The sequence below is a fragment of the Gobio gobio genome (assembly GCF_949357685.1).
Source record: "Gobio gobio genome assembly, chromosome: 14".
Classification (NCBI taxonomy): domain Eukaryota; kingdom Metazoa; phylum Chordata; class Actinopteri; order Cypriniformes; family Gobionidae; genus Gobio; species Gobio gobio.
Genome location: NC_137107.1, coordinates 47,496,529 through 47,510,337, shown reverse-complemented (window position 1 = coordinate 47,510,337; position 13,809 = coordinate 47,496,529). Strand labels below are relative to the sequence as shown.

The window sequence follows — 13,809 nt, the reverse complement described above, 5'->3', positions numbered from 1 at the left end:
CAATAAGGTCTCTCTAAATTGTAAAGCAGACGCATGCATTTCCTGTGAAGCTGCTTAGAGACGATATGCATTGTGAAAAGAGCTGCACAAATAAATGAGAATTGAACTGAATATTGAAGCAAAAAATGCAGACTATCTTCGAAAAAATATATTAATGCTCAAGAAGGCGACACGATGTGTTAAGATCTGGGGTGAGTTCCTTACTTATTAGTCAGATGGGGCAAAATATTAGTTCTGCGGTTAATATAATTTGGGAAAAAGATTTGGGATGCACATTTGAAGATGAAGAGTGAGGGAGGATCACTGGGAATTTAAAATTGATCTCCAGAGATCATACAATTGAAAATATTACACAGATTCTATTGGACACCCAGAAGGCTTTAGAGCAGGTTTTAAGGATAAGCCTGAATGTTGGCGATGCCAGAGAGAGGAGGGCAACCTATTTCATGTTTTATGGCAAAGTCCAGAAGGTTTTTTTGAGGGAGGTGCACGATTATATTTTAAAGATATCACAGACCCAGTATGATCTCTGTCCCAGTTTATATATTCTTGGTGACCCTCCGCCTTTAAGTCATGTTAAAAAAAATGAATCAGAATGGATACAGAGCTGTATCATGCTGGGCAGATGTGGGATTGTAAAAAGCTGGAAATCTTCTGGAAGGCCTCCGAGTGGCTTTCGGATTTAGGGTGCATGGCAGCCCTTGAAAAACTCCTATAGTCTGCATGGGAGGATCGAAATATATTCTGAAAAATGGGGGAAAATTTTGAATTTCTGTAATCCACAGCAGTAGCAAGCATGTGACGAGACATGGTGAATATGTTTTAGCTTAAAGTGGAAACTTGTGGTGCTGTTAATACCCCTGCCTTTTTTCTTCTTCTTTCTTTTCCCCTCTCTTTTCTTTCACTTTATACTGTTGTATTTACTTTTTTTTTTTTACATTTATGAATGTGTTTGTGGATTGTTTATATATTCAATACTTGATTTTTTATTTCACTTCTGTCTGCAAATAAGAAAACCAATAAAGTACAAATCGTAAAAAAAGATCTGGGGTGTGTAAACTTTTTAAATTGTACATATTCTGGGAAATATGTAGTTATTAGCTCCAGTACTAAATTAACAAATATGATCTTTAAACAAAAAAAGAAAAATGTACACATGCCACTAAATATAAAAATTTAAAAGGTAATTGAGACTTTTTTTCTCCGAATTACGAGATTTAAACTCAGAATTGCGTGGTATAAAGTCATAATTGCGTGGTATAAAGTCGCAATTACCTTTTTACATTTTTTTTTAATTAAAGTTGCAATTCTGAGAAAAACATCCGTTTCCCCTCCTCATAGTTGGACATTATAACAGAAAAACTGTCAGAATTGTGAGATAAATGTCGCAATTACCCAAACAAATGACTTAATATGAATCATGAAAACAGTCGTGGATCAGGAAATGACTGACGTTTTTGAATGTGGTAATTTGTATAATAAATTCAGTTGTTTTGTCTTGTGGAATATATGTAAACATCTATTATGTGAAATAGCTTATTCTGGACAGTAGCCTACTAAATAAAAGCAACATGCCATTTTTATGATCTCGTATTTTGTTTAAATTATTGAAATGTATGAAACGAATGAGCAGAAATGTCTTATATGCTTTTGCTTTTTACATTAAAGTTGTAAAATGTAATTTGATTACCACCTATTTAAAATATAACTGTAATGAAATAGTTACTCAAATTTTGTATTTTAAATACGTAACTAGTTACATATATCTCATTACTCCTGAAACCAGGTGGACATTCACATTCAATCCACATTTATTTGTGCTATTAGACACGTGTCTACCTGTTATCAGAGGTGACTGTCCAAGGCTCTGGTATTAAGATGTGTTTCGTCGATCGGATCACAAGTGGACGACACTAAATACAGGTGTAAACGGGGTCTAAAACACTTTCCACCACTCAGAAACGCATTTGTCCAGGATTGCTTTCGTAGTGTAAATGCTCAAAAGACCGTCTAATACTCTCCGCCTACTGACCTAATGCGTGAACATTATGAGAAGCGCAGGATTTAAACTTTGACCTCTTGAGAATATGACGTAGCGCCGGCGTTCGGGAATCCATGAAATGCACACTTTAACCCCATTTTGAGCACTACGCTGAGACCTAAAGCACGATTAATGTAGAATTCAACAGCTTGGATACGCGCGTCTTCCTCTGCTTGTAAACAAATCGCTTCTGGGTCATGTGTCCGAACGCCGGATCTGCGTCATATTCTCGCGCATGCGTCGTGGAGGCACACACGGAAGACAAGAACAAGTTGAATAAAGTCGTTATTTTAAAAAAAAAATTGCGCACAAAAAGTATTGTCGTCGCATCGTAAAATTATTGTAGAGTCACTGTGGTGAGATGGACTTTGTAACGATGTTTTAAGTGCCTTTTATGGGTCTTGTGAGTGTAAATGTACTGAATGCCAATGGAGGCCTATCTGAAGCCTTTCTCAGCCATCAGCTTTCAACAAAAATATCTTCATTTGTGTTCCGAATATGAACGGAGGTCTTACGGGTGTCGAAATGAGGGTGAGTAATTAATGACAGAATTTTCATTTTTGGGTGAACTAACCCTTTAAGTATGGTCAAATTATTTTTATTTACCCGCCAAGTTGCCATAGCCTTGTGGATAGAGCGCTAACGCATAGGTAACGTTCGACAATGATGTTAGTTAGCATGCAAAAACGAAGTTGGGCTAATAATGTTAACTGAAGTCCTTTCAGAAATATGTTTTTACATAATCCTATCAGATAAACACAATGTAGAAACCTTTCTTTTCTAGTATAATTTTGACCATGATAAGAGCTTTGTAACTTTTAAACAAGTATTTAATTGAGTTCAAGATATGCTAGCATGTCAGATGGAGCATGACTGGCTAAAACCACCATGATGGAACAGTGTGCATTCATACAACAATGCAACAATAATAAAATAATACGTTTACTTTTACTTTTGATACTTGAGTACTTTTAAAAGCAAGTACTTCTGTACTTTTACTTAAGTAAAAATCTATCTTTACAACTTTCACTTGTAATGGAGTAATATTTAACCAATAGTACTTTTACTTTTACTCAAGTAATGGAGTTGTGTACTTTGTCCACCTCGACTAAAACGCATCTTAATACCAGGTGTAAACAGCCCAAGTGATGTCCATATGTCAGAAATGTACAGTTCTAAATCATGCACAGCATTCATTTAAGCAGAAATAATGATCTCATTAAAACAGTTAAGTATTATAAGTTAGTTATGTAAGTTGTGAGTGGCATTCACCTGTCGGGCTGTTCTCACAGGTACAGATTGGGTGTGTCATGTCGATGTCGATCTGCAGATCGTCCCCCTCTGAAGCGCAGTGACTGACGGACATGCACCCATCCGTGTCCACCTCCAGCTGAGCGGTTATGTCGCCCGGTGAGCTCCCGAGAAGCTCGTAGATGCGCTCGGTCACCATGAACTCCATCTGCACATCTTTCTCATCCGGGACCCAGCAGCTGTCCGAGGAGTACAACTTGCCATTCACATAGACCTCCAGACACACCTCTCTGCTGTTTGAAGACATCGTGTCTTTTATATGCTGACAAATCCAAAAGGAATCTGATAATGTCAGAAGTACAGTGTGTTGGTGTGTGTGTGTGTACTGTGAGTGTGTTGAGTCTTTAAACTGAATATGAGGACGCTGAATGAAATGACGGTGTTTGTAAAGATATTGTTCGGAGTATAGTAAAGTAAAATATCGGGAGATGAGTCGCAATGAAGAAACTGCAAGTGTTCGAGAATTTAGTCTAAGCGCTCTCTGTGACGCAATCAGGCACAACGCTCCATGGTTGCCATAGAAACTGATTGATTGACAGTAGCAACGGTTTGTTGTCGCTGACTGACTAATGATCTATATATTATTATTAATATAAAATAAAGAATTTAACAATTTCCTGTACACAAAAACCAAGAAGTTTTCACAAGCTGTTGACCCAAAAAACGAGCGTTGTAAGTAAGACCCAGAAACTGAGCTCTGGAATATGCTGAACCTGACTGAGATCCTGAATCTAATTTTATAGGCTGCATAGTACCTTCAGACTATTACTGACCAGAGATATTGCAGTTTTGTTTTTATTTTGCCCTTCTTTAATTTAATTTAATGATTTGAGAGCCAATGGAAGTGAATGAAGACAAGCATCCATTTCAAAAACTCATCATTTTACAAATGAAGATGGAATTTCACAGTTTAAATATTGTTTCCTCCTAACTTTTCAAGATCGGCGAGAATATATTGGCAGGCAGATAATATTTTTTGAATGAGCAACTTTCACTTTCACTGTTTTGCATTGCCTGTTTTCCGCCAGTGGAGGCGCTTGAGCAACCCAAACACACATCCGGGTCTAGAAGAAGAAGAGAAGTGAGCGAGGGAAGAACATAAACATGAGAAGTGGAACACAGCCGCTCATTCTGCACTAAATCTGGTGTTTTTTACACACTGTGAGTACATTCATTTATCATTTATTAGGATAAATCTAAATCCAAACGACTAAACGAGTCGGTTCATTTAGTGAATCACGAAATGAATCGAAACGAACCGACTGATGTTGACTGTTTTTTCACATTATAATTTGTGAAGATTATGAGCTGTGTTTTCATTTTATGTAACGAACAATTGAAACCTGAGTTTTTAATTCATGTAAATCATATCTAAAGTAAGAGCAATATAAAAGTCAGCTGGAGGAGTTGAATTGTTTTTTAACAGTTGTCTTAGTATCCTAAAACACTTAAAGCTGGATAATTGGGAGTGATTGTAAGTGTGATGATCATCTGCTAAATGAACAACAGCGACCACAATTCACACCTTCAGTCAGTGAAGCCGCTCCCACAGCCGTTCATGAGAGTTTAAATGCTGGGAATATTCCCATCTTCCCACAGGAGAAGAAGAAGCAAGCAGGAGGAATTACTCCAGGAGAAACTACAGACATACTATTGTAAAGATGGAGAAGAACCCTGCAGAATAAAAGATGAAGAGACAGAGGAACAAATAGGTTTGTGTTTACTTCATTCTCTTATAGTGTCTCTATTATGTGATTTTCAAGGTTCCTAATTTTGTTTTCGAGTCTCCTACAACAGGTTTACATGCATCAAAGATCAAAAACACTTTAGTTTTGTCATAATACTGTATACATTGCACATCACCAAATTTTTCAATCATTCTCAAACCGCTTGTCAGAAGATTCCTGTATCCTTTCTGAGAGCCTGCTCTGATTGGCCACTAAATGCTTCGGCACACAAAATTAGTCTATCCACATTATTTATTGCGTTAGATTGTATTGTGAATCGGTAGTTTTGCAAACGACCGTGTCTTTTTTGACTGGCTAGCTAACTTTTAATATGAACTACAGGAAGACTGGCATTTTTGCGCAGATAGGGGGTGCCATAATAGTTGGTTCAAGCGTAAAAAATACCTGTAAGATATTTGTTTTGACCATAATCCACGTATCAAGAGGCTGAGACATGGGTCGGCGTAAATATACATCCGTGTAGGGTTTAGGGTTTATAATTGTGAAAAGGTTACTGGGAGCCGTCAATGCAGGCAGTGAATCCATGAGAGTGAAGAGACACTAGAAAGGGCATGTCTAGTGTAAAATCTTTAACTTGACTTAATTTCTTCCACTCCAGATATGTATACCCCAAACCTCTGATTCAGGCAGTATTTTAGCCTTTAGGTAAATACGATTGCTTTTTTTAAAATTTCTTATGCATGTCACATTCACAACATCTATTTACTGAATGAGCACTGCATTCGACTGATTGCACTACATTTTATTTATGTATCCTCTTTTTTTTTTTTTACTTTTAATATTATTTTCATTTTGTACGCATGCTTTTTTCAATTCCTGCATCTGTTGTAATTATTTTGATAGTTTGAACTCCTATGTAAAGCACTTTGAATAACCATTGTGTATGAAATGTGCTATTAAATAAACTTGCCTTGCCTTTCTATTTCATTCCACGGAAGATCATTAATATTTGGACACTTCGTGGACACTGCAGTTTTCCTGAATATGTGGTCATCAAAACATGCAAACTCAGAGCGAGGGTTTAAATGTTTATTTTGAAATCGCGATGAACAGTTTGCATGTTTAGAAACATATTGATGTGTTCTCCTGTGTTGGCTTAGGTTTATACAGGATTTGTGTTACAAACCCGGAGAAATTACACACCCTGCGCTCACAGATGAACGCTATAAGCAACCAAAAATCACATCATATGCAGAGATGGCGTTTGTTAACCGAGCTGCTGAAGACCTGTGTCCTTATATCAGGGCACTTCTTCATTTCATGCTCTCACTGTGTTATACAGCACTGGTGTGGTAAATATTTACCATCATCATGTGTTTTGTGCGTGCTCCCACTTCATCGCTCCTTACATACCATAACACATTAGAAGGAAGTACGCCACTGTATTTACTTCCACGTTGCAAAATAAGGTGGATAGTATTGTTTTTTTTGGATTTCCAATAATGTGCATTTGGTAAAGCTTATAAAGTCTGATGACGAGCTTTGAGTTTCCTAGCATTTCGTGTTGTACTGTTATCATTTACATGTGTGGAGCGCGTCTCATCATCTCTGCACATGCTCTGAGTTTGGGTTCAGGGTTCGTACGGTCATGAAAAACCTGGAAAAGTCATTGAATTTTAAAGTAGCAATTTCCAGGCCTGGAAAAGTATTGGAAAAATATATAAATTTAGGAAAAGTCATGGAAATTTGTTTAAAAAAATGTATTTAATAGAATATATGTTTTAAGTGATAATATTTGTCAAACAAACGTCGAAACTTCGTAAACATACTTCATTCCTTCGATCCACCCGACTGCTACATTCCTTCCGTCAGATTTCCTTTTGCAGCGTTGAGTATTATAACCAATCACACGTGTTTCTGTCGAGCGTGATGGCCAATCAGAGGCGTTCAGATTAGTCATCGCTGAAACAGAGGTTTGTTCAGTGCGAGCACTCTCTGACTGAATTCTTACTGAAACTCGTGAATTCTCCTGTCATCATAAACAACAAAGTGCAGATGTAAGAGATTTATTTCGCAGTGTCGTCAGCTTCCATGATTTTAACGGGAGTGTTTGTGAGCGCGCTTAAACTCGCGCTAAACCCAAGTTATGGACAGCTTCACGATCGGTCACATTCTCTGCTCCCTTTCTGTATAACGTTAGTTTATTCCGGTTAATATAATCTATTCATCATGCTGGTAAGATCACACAAAGTCTTCATTTTCTTATGCAAAAAAAGCATTAAAAAAAATTGGTAAATGTTTGTAGTTTTAACTGTGTAGGCAGAATATGACGTGCAGTTTCCCCAAACACAATTTTTTTTTATGTATCTATTAATTGACAAATCATTATTAGCCTACAATATCAAGAGCATATCGATAACTGACAATGACTCCGTAGAGAGTTCCTGTTCATTTTATAATTTGATTAACATTAAAAAGTCTTTTAAATAAACATTTAAGCTCTTTCAGAAACCGCTTCTGTTCCACCTTTGCAGTGTAAAGATGGCTTTTGTTAATGATAACATTTTATTGGTAACAGTCTAGTATTCTGATTGATTTAAGTAATTGGTTAAATGTAAGTATTTGACAAACGACAACAAAGGTAATCATTAAAAATGGCACTTATAAATAAATAAAATGCTCTTCGAAATCAATTGCAAGGAGCCCCTTAATGGAAAAGTTCATTTCTGACCCTGGCAATGGGGAATGTCTGGCATTTGCAGTTTGTGTAGGTGTAATTTGCAAAAATACACAGACTTTCATGGAAGGTTAGGTCCTGAATATTTTCTTAAAAGTCATGGAAATGTATTGGTAGAAATGTGTATGAACCCTGTGGTTTGCTTAGTGTTCATCTGGGAACGCAATGTGTTTCATTTAATCAGAATTGGAGAATATTTCAAACACTGGAGAATACATCAATATGTTTCTAAATATCTAACCATTCATCTCGATTTCAAAATAAAAGTTTAAACCCTCTTTCTGAGTTTTCCTGTTTTGATGTCCACATGTTCTTGTTCAAGAAATGACACGTAAAGAAGTGGCCCAATATTAAGCGGAAAAAAACAATTATTATTGCCTCATTGTTATTATACACCAATCAGGCATAACATTAATATTGTGTTGGTCTTCCTTTTGCCACCAAAACCTGTCACTAAGATGTTAGCAGCAGATCTTTCAAGTCCTGTAAGTTGTGAGGTGTGGCCTCCATGGATCGGACTTGTTTGTTCAGCACATCCCACAGATGCTCGATTGGATTGAGATCTGAGGAATTTGGAGGCCAAGTCAACACCTCAAAATCGTTGTTCTCCTCAAACCATTCCTGAATTTGTGCATTGTGGCGGTGCATTATCTGCTGAAGAAGCCACAGCCACCGGGGAATACCGTTTCAATGAAAGGGTGTACATGGTCTGCAACAATGCTTAGGTAGGAGGTACGTGTGAAAGTAACATCCACATGGATGGCAGGACCCAAGGTTTCCCAGCAGAACATTGCCCAAAGCATCACTGCCTCCGCCGGCTTGCCTTCTTCCCATAGTGCATCTGGTGCCATGTGTTCTCCAGGTAAGCCACACACCCGGCCATCCACGTGATGTAAAAGAACACGTGATCATCAGACCAGGCCACCTTCTTCCATTGCTCTGTGGTCCAGTTCTGATGCTCACGTGCCACTGTTGGCGCTTTCGGCAGTGGACAGGGGTCAGCATGGGCTCTGCGGCTATGCCGCCCCATACGCAACAAACTGAGATGCACTGTGTATTCTGACACCTTTCTATCAGAACCAGCATTAACTTCTTGAGCAATTTGAGCTCCAGTAGCTCATCTGTTTGATCGGACCACACGGGCCTGCCTTAAGCCCCGGGTATACTTCACTTACCGCACCCGGACGCGTCACGCGCGCAGCCCTCTCCGCGCGTCTTTCAAAGTATACTACAAAACGGATGCGCGCGGAGGATCGCGTTCGACACATGCGCAGTACAAAAATGTCTATGCTCTACCAGACATCGGAGGGCAGCACTGAGTCCTGTCATCAACGGGACATTCGCTGGGCATGATAGGAGAAGAACTGCAGTGCAATAACTGTAGTGTCAAATTGTTTTATTTTATTTTTTGTATTTGTTTTGTCAATGTGTGATGTGATTTTGTGTAGTAGTGTGAATTTGTATATGTCACCAGTGTCAAAGATAAATTTCTGTTTTGTGAAAAACAGAATGGACAATAAAGTTCAATTAATTAACTGTAGTGCATCCACCAGAGCCGGCATAAGCGAACTAAGCGGCTGCTTAGGGCCCCCTTGGCCACCAGGGCCCCCAAGAGCACATGAAATTACTTGCCGCATATTACTTTATTAAAATCGCAAAATGGCCATAAACAATTACTAGATAAACTGCACTTAAAAAAAAAAAAAAAAAAAGTTTTCTAATATATGCACGGATTGATTCTGACAGCGCTGCACGAGCTTAGCAGCATTGGCTGGACACCATTCTTTGGCTTGATATCCATGGTTCAAAATCCTAAGTGCGAGAAATATCACTCGTCAGTTGCGGTAAACTTTTTATGAATGGCTGGATTTGAGAATATGATTAGGGTTTAGGGCGAATATCTTATCTGACGTGTTGCATGTTTTGGACGGAGTATACAGCATAGCTTTCCGTTTCTGTTCAAATTAAATGCTTCTCTGCAAGTGCTATGTTTGAGTCGCTCAATTATAATTTGGGAACGCAACGCAACATGCAGCAATCATCTTCCCAAATTCTTAATGAGAATCATTTATAAATCTGTTGTCAACAAAAAGAAGCAATAAGGTGTGTCCTGCGTGTTTCTGCCAAAATACAAGCTGTTTAACGTTTGAAAGAAATCCATCAACATTTCTTGTTTTTAAAAAAAGTCTCTTCTCACCAAGGCTGCATTTATTTGACCAAAAATACAGTAAAAACAGACAGTAATAATGTGAAATATTATTGCAATTTAAAATAACTGTTTTCTATATGAATATATATTAAATTGTAATATATTCCTGTGGTCAAAGCTGAATTTTCAGCATCATTACTCCAATCTTCAGTGTCACATGATCCTTCAGAAATCATGAAACATTTCTGATTATTATCAGTGTTGAAAACAGATGTGTAAACTTTTTTTAGGCTTCTTTGAAAGCTTTCTATTTCAGAGAAATGTTCTTTTGAACTTTCTATTCATCAAAGAATCCTGGGGGAAATATTGTGAGCATATTCCGCATAAGAGACTTCTTTTAAAATCGTACATATCCCAGTCTGAACTGTAAAACTTTGAATATTAAAGTGCAAGTTAACATTTGACCACTCTTGTGGGTTTGCAACTGTTAGGGTACAATTAAAAACCGTATAAGGGTAAAAACATGACAGGCAGACATGATGTAAGCAACACAGCTTCAACTAATGAAATTGATAAAGGGTGTGCGAATTATCAAGTATTGACAATAGTCAATTGTACTGGTTGCACCAAGGGCCCCCAAATAAAATTCTGCTTAGGGCCCCATAAAGGCTTGGGCCGGCCCTGGCACCCACCATTGCAACATAGTTTGGAAGAAACACTGAAGAATCAAAAATTCTCTTTTTTTTTCAAGCGTGTTGTTTTTAAACCGGTCTTTGCACACTCTTCTTCGACAGCTGAACACTGTGCTCAATACTGTGCGTATTGCCACCTAGTGGACTCTCCTGTACTGTTGGCGCATGCGCTGTTGCACGCGGACCGCGGACGGGGTGTGCGGCCGGCCGCGAACCCTCCGAATGACGAAAATTATGTCATGCGGGGGAGTGCACGAACGCGGACGGCCGAAGTATACCCGGGCCTTTAGCTCCATGTGACATTTGCACCTGAATAATGTTATATTAATAATAATAATAATAATACTTTCCCATCTTCCCACAGGATAAACTACTGACATACTATTGTAAAGATGGAATTTGAGGAAGAACCCTGCAGAATAAAAGATGAAGAGACAGAGGAACAAACAGGTTGGTGTTTTCCTTCATTCGCTTTTATATTTGAAGGCTACATGCTAATGTATGAATAATATATAAATGATAGCATTAATAATGATCTGATTTCATTTATTTACTGGTATTGGTACTGGCTATCATATTTAATTTGGTTTCTAACTTACCCTACTTTAATTTAATTATGGGAATTTAATTTTAGATCCTATGGATGTGAAGTTTCCAAGACCTCCTTTCACAAATGAAGATGGAAAAATCATTTCAGAGACTGAAGAGAAAACTGCTGGAAAAACTGCAGTCAAAGGATCTTTCACCTGCTCCGAGTGTGGAAAGAGTTTCACATATAAATCAGCCCTTAAGACACACATGATGATTCACACTGGAGAGAAACTGTTCACATGCTCTCAGTGTGGAAAGAGTTTGACATATAAATCAACCCTTAAGACACACATGAGGATTCACACTGGAGAGAAACCGTTCACATGCTCTCAGTGTGGAAAGAGATTCACATTTAAATCAACCCTTAAGACACACATGAGGATTCACACTGGAGAGAAACCGTTCACATGCTCTCAGTGTGGAAAGTGTTTCACATATAAAGCCTCTCTCAATGAGCATCTGCGCCATCACTCTGGAGTGAAGTCGTTTAGCTGTGATCAGTGTGAGAAAACATTTGTTTTTTCATCAAATTTAAGGGAACACCTTAAAGTTCATACTGGTCTGAAGCCTCACGTTTGTACTTTCTGTGGCAAGAGATTCTCACTACTGAAATATTTAAAAGAGCATGAGAGTATTCATACTGGTGTGAGACCTCACGTGTGCTTTGACTGTGGGAAGAGCTACATTACATCGAGTGCCTTAAAAACACACCAGAGAACTCATACCGGAGAGAAACCGTACACGTGCTCACACTGTGGAAGGTGTTTCGCTCGGTCAGATTACTTGAAAGTTCATGAGAGAGTTCACACTGGAGAGAAGCCGCACCAGTGCTCTTCATGTGGGAAGAGTTTTGTCCATTTATCTAGTCTACAGATTCATAAGAAAAATCATTGCCCGGAATTTCCTAAATAAACATGTTCAGATCCATCACTTTCATGTATAGTTTGATATTCTGATAAATCAAAAGATGGAATTTCTTTCACCATAGTGACATCATCTGAGAGATTAATTTGTTAAAATTACATAAAGGCATAATGAGGATTTTTGGAATTGCACAGTAAAAAATACTGTGCCCATTTTACTCAATAAAATTGAGGCAACTATTTACATCAGCTTTTTGAGTATTTAAAACTCATTTTATTTGTGTTTATCCTATTAGACTTTGCATGTTTTCAACTTGGACTCTTAAGAAAATAAAAATTATTAAAATTATAGTTTTAAGTCTATCCAACATAATCTTTTAAGTAATGTTTACAAATGTCTCCTTGTAAGCTACACATTAAGTTACTTTTTTCCAAGCTACTTTTATTTTTTTAAATGTGTTTTCTATAAATGATTTTCTGCATTTTTACCATGAAACAGTAAACCTAGCCTGGCTCCGCCCTCCTACGTACTTCCGCTCAATTTTCATTTTCCTTCAGTACTCCGTCTGGTACTGCTGTATATGCTTAGGTTTTCGCCCGAACAATTTTTTACTGGTCCAATCAGCGAACAGAGAGAGTGGCTGAGAGCGACGGCGTTGATGTCGTGCGCTAGTTTGAGTTGTAGTTCAGTAATGGCGGCGGTGAAAGATGCGAGTGTGTGGCACTGGCACTGCTGACGAATGTCCAGAAGTTAAAGCTGGAGTGTGGCGTGGTGGACGAGCGAGCGAGATCGGTGAAGGACGAGAGAGGACTAGGCCTGGATTTTAAGTTGTGTTTTGTTTACCTTTTGTTATGTATGTGTGCGGCAGTCGTCCGTGAGGGGCTGCCGCTTTTACTTTAATTTTGTGTTTATTATTTGATTAAAAGTTGTTTAACGTTCGCCGGTTCCCGCCTCCTTCTTCCCTGAACAAACGAACTCCGTTACACGGAGCAAGAACAATCACTGCTGAGTTTTGTTGGTGACCATGATGTTGTGGTCCGGGAAAAGTCTTTTTCAGCTCGCTCCATTAGTGGTGAAGGAGTTGCTGAAGCCGTCCATCTCCCACCACCCGCGAAAAAAACCCAGGTTGAATTACCGACTGCTTTTGACAAACACCAAGGTTGTGTGGTAATGTAATTGCTCTCCGACTCCACATCTCTGATTTTTCAAGAATATATCACTTCAAAATTCACTGTTAATATCCTTCTTAGACCCCTGCAGAACACTGTGCGGTTGCGTGCGCTATAATTTGGATGCATTTCTAGACTTGTATTTGTCAGCTTCCTAAAATAATTGCCTACGTCTTTTTTCCAGGTTTCTCACAAAACACAAAAAACTGAACCAATTATTGAATATATGATATTTATTGATAATGTCACTCAAATAGTTTATGTCAGAAGATGACTATTGACATACTAAAAACAATGCATGTCAATTATGTAACGTAACAGGAATAAATGACTTAAGCGGATTTTTGAACATGCCTTTGTGACTTAGGCCATTTTAAATGTTCAACTCTGTCAACAATAAAACACTAACAAACAAACTAAACATAATTCTGAGGAGGCATGTGCATCTCATCAATTCCACCTCCAGCTCTTCTTTGTTGGGTTCTTGCCTGATGCCTATTAATGTGGCAAATTATCAAAGTAGTGATGACTCAACAGGCATGATGTGTTTCATTGACTGGAGGTCCT

The 13,809-nt window shown here is 38.2% G+C and overlaps 1 protein-coding gene across 2 annotated transcripts; it reads left to right on the top strand.

Moving 5' to 3' along the window:
* The first annotated feature begins 4,408 nt into the window (after positions 1-4,408).
* On the top strand, positions 4,409-13,012 carry LOC307136845 (uncharacterized protein). Of its 2 annotated transcripts, XM_079834165.1 has the most exons (5): positions 4,417-4,513; positions 4,952-5,064; positions 5,699-5,745; positions 10,983-11,068; positions 11,253-13,012. In XM_079834165.1, the coding sequence occupies exons 4-5, from the start codon at positions 11,011-11,013 to the stop codon at positions 12,119-12,121; spliced, it is 927 nt and encodes a 308-aa protein (XP_079690291.1). In that variant the 5' UTR covers positions 4,417-4,513; positions 4,952-5,064; positions 5,699-5,745; positions 10,983-11,010; the 3' UTR covers positions 12,122-13,012. The 2 variants fall into 2 exon arrangements, with proteins under 2 accessions (XP_079690290.1, XP_079690291.1); XM_079834164.1 differs by lacking the exon at positions 5,699-5,745 and having other exon boundaries at positions 4,409-4,513.
* The last annotated feature ends 797 nt before the right edge of the window (positions 13,013-13,809 follow it).

What these genes read in the sequence shown, in the direction of transcription:
- LOC307136845 (XM_079834164.1), top strand. Translation starts at nt 11,011, where the DNA reads ATGGAATTTGAGGAAGAACCCTGCAGAATAAAAGATGAAGAGACAGAG. An exon ending in AGAGACAGAGGAACAAACAG is followed by an intron (nt 11,069 to 11,252) that starts GTTGGTGTTTTC and finishes ATTTAATTTTAG; the next exon opens with ATCCTATGGATGTGAAGTTT.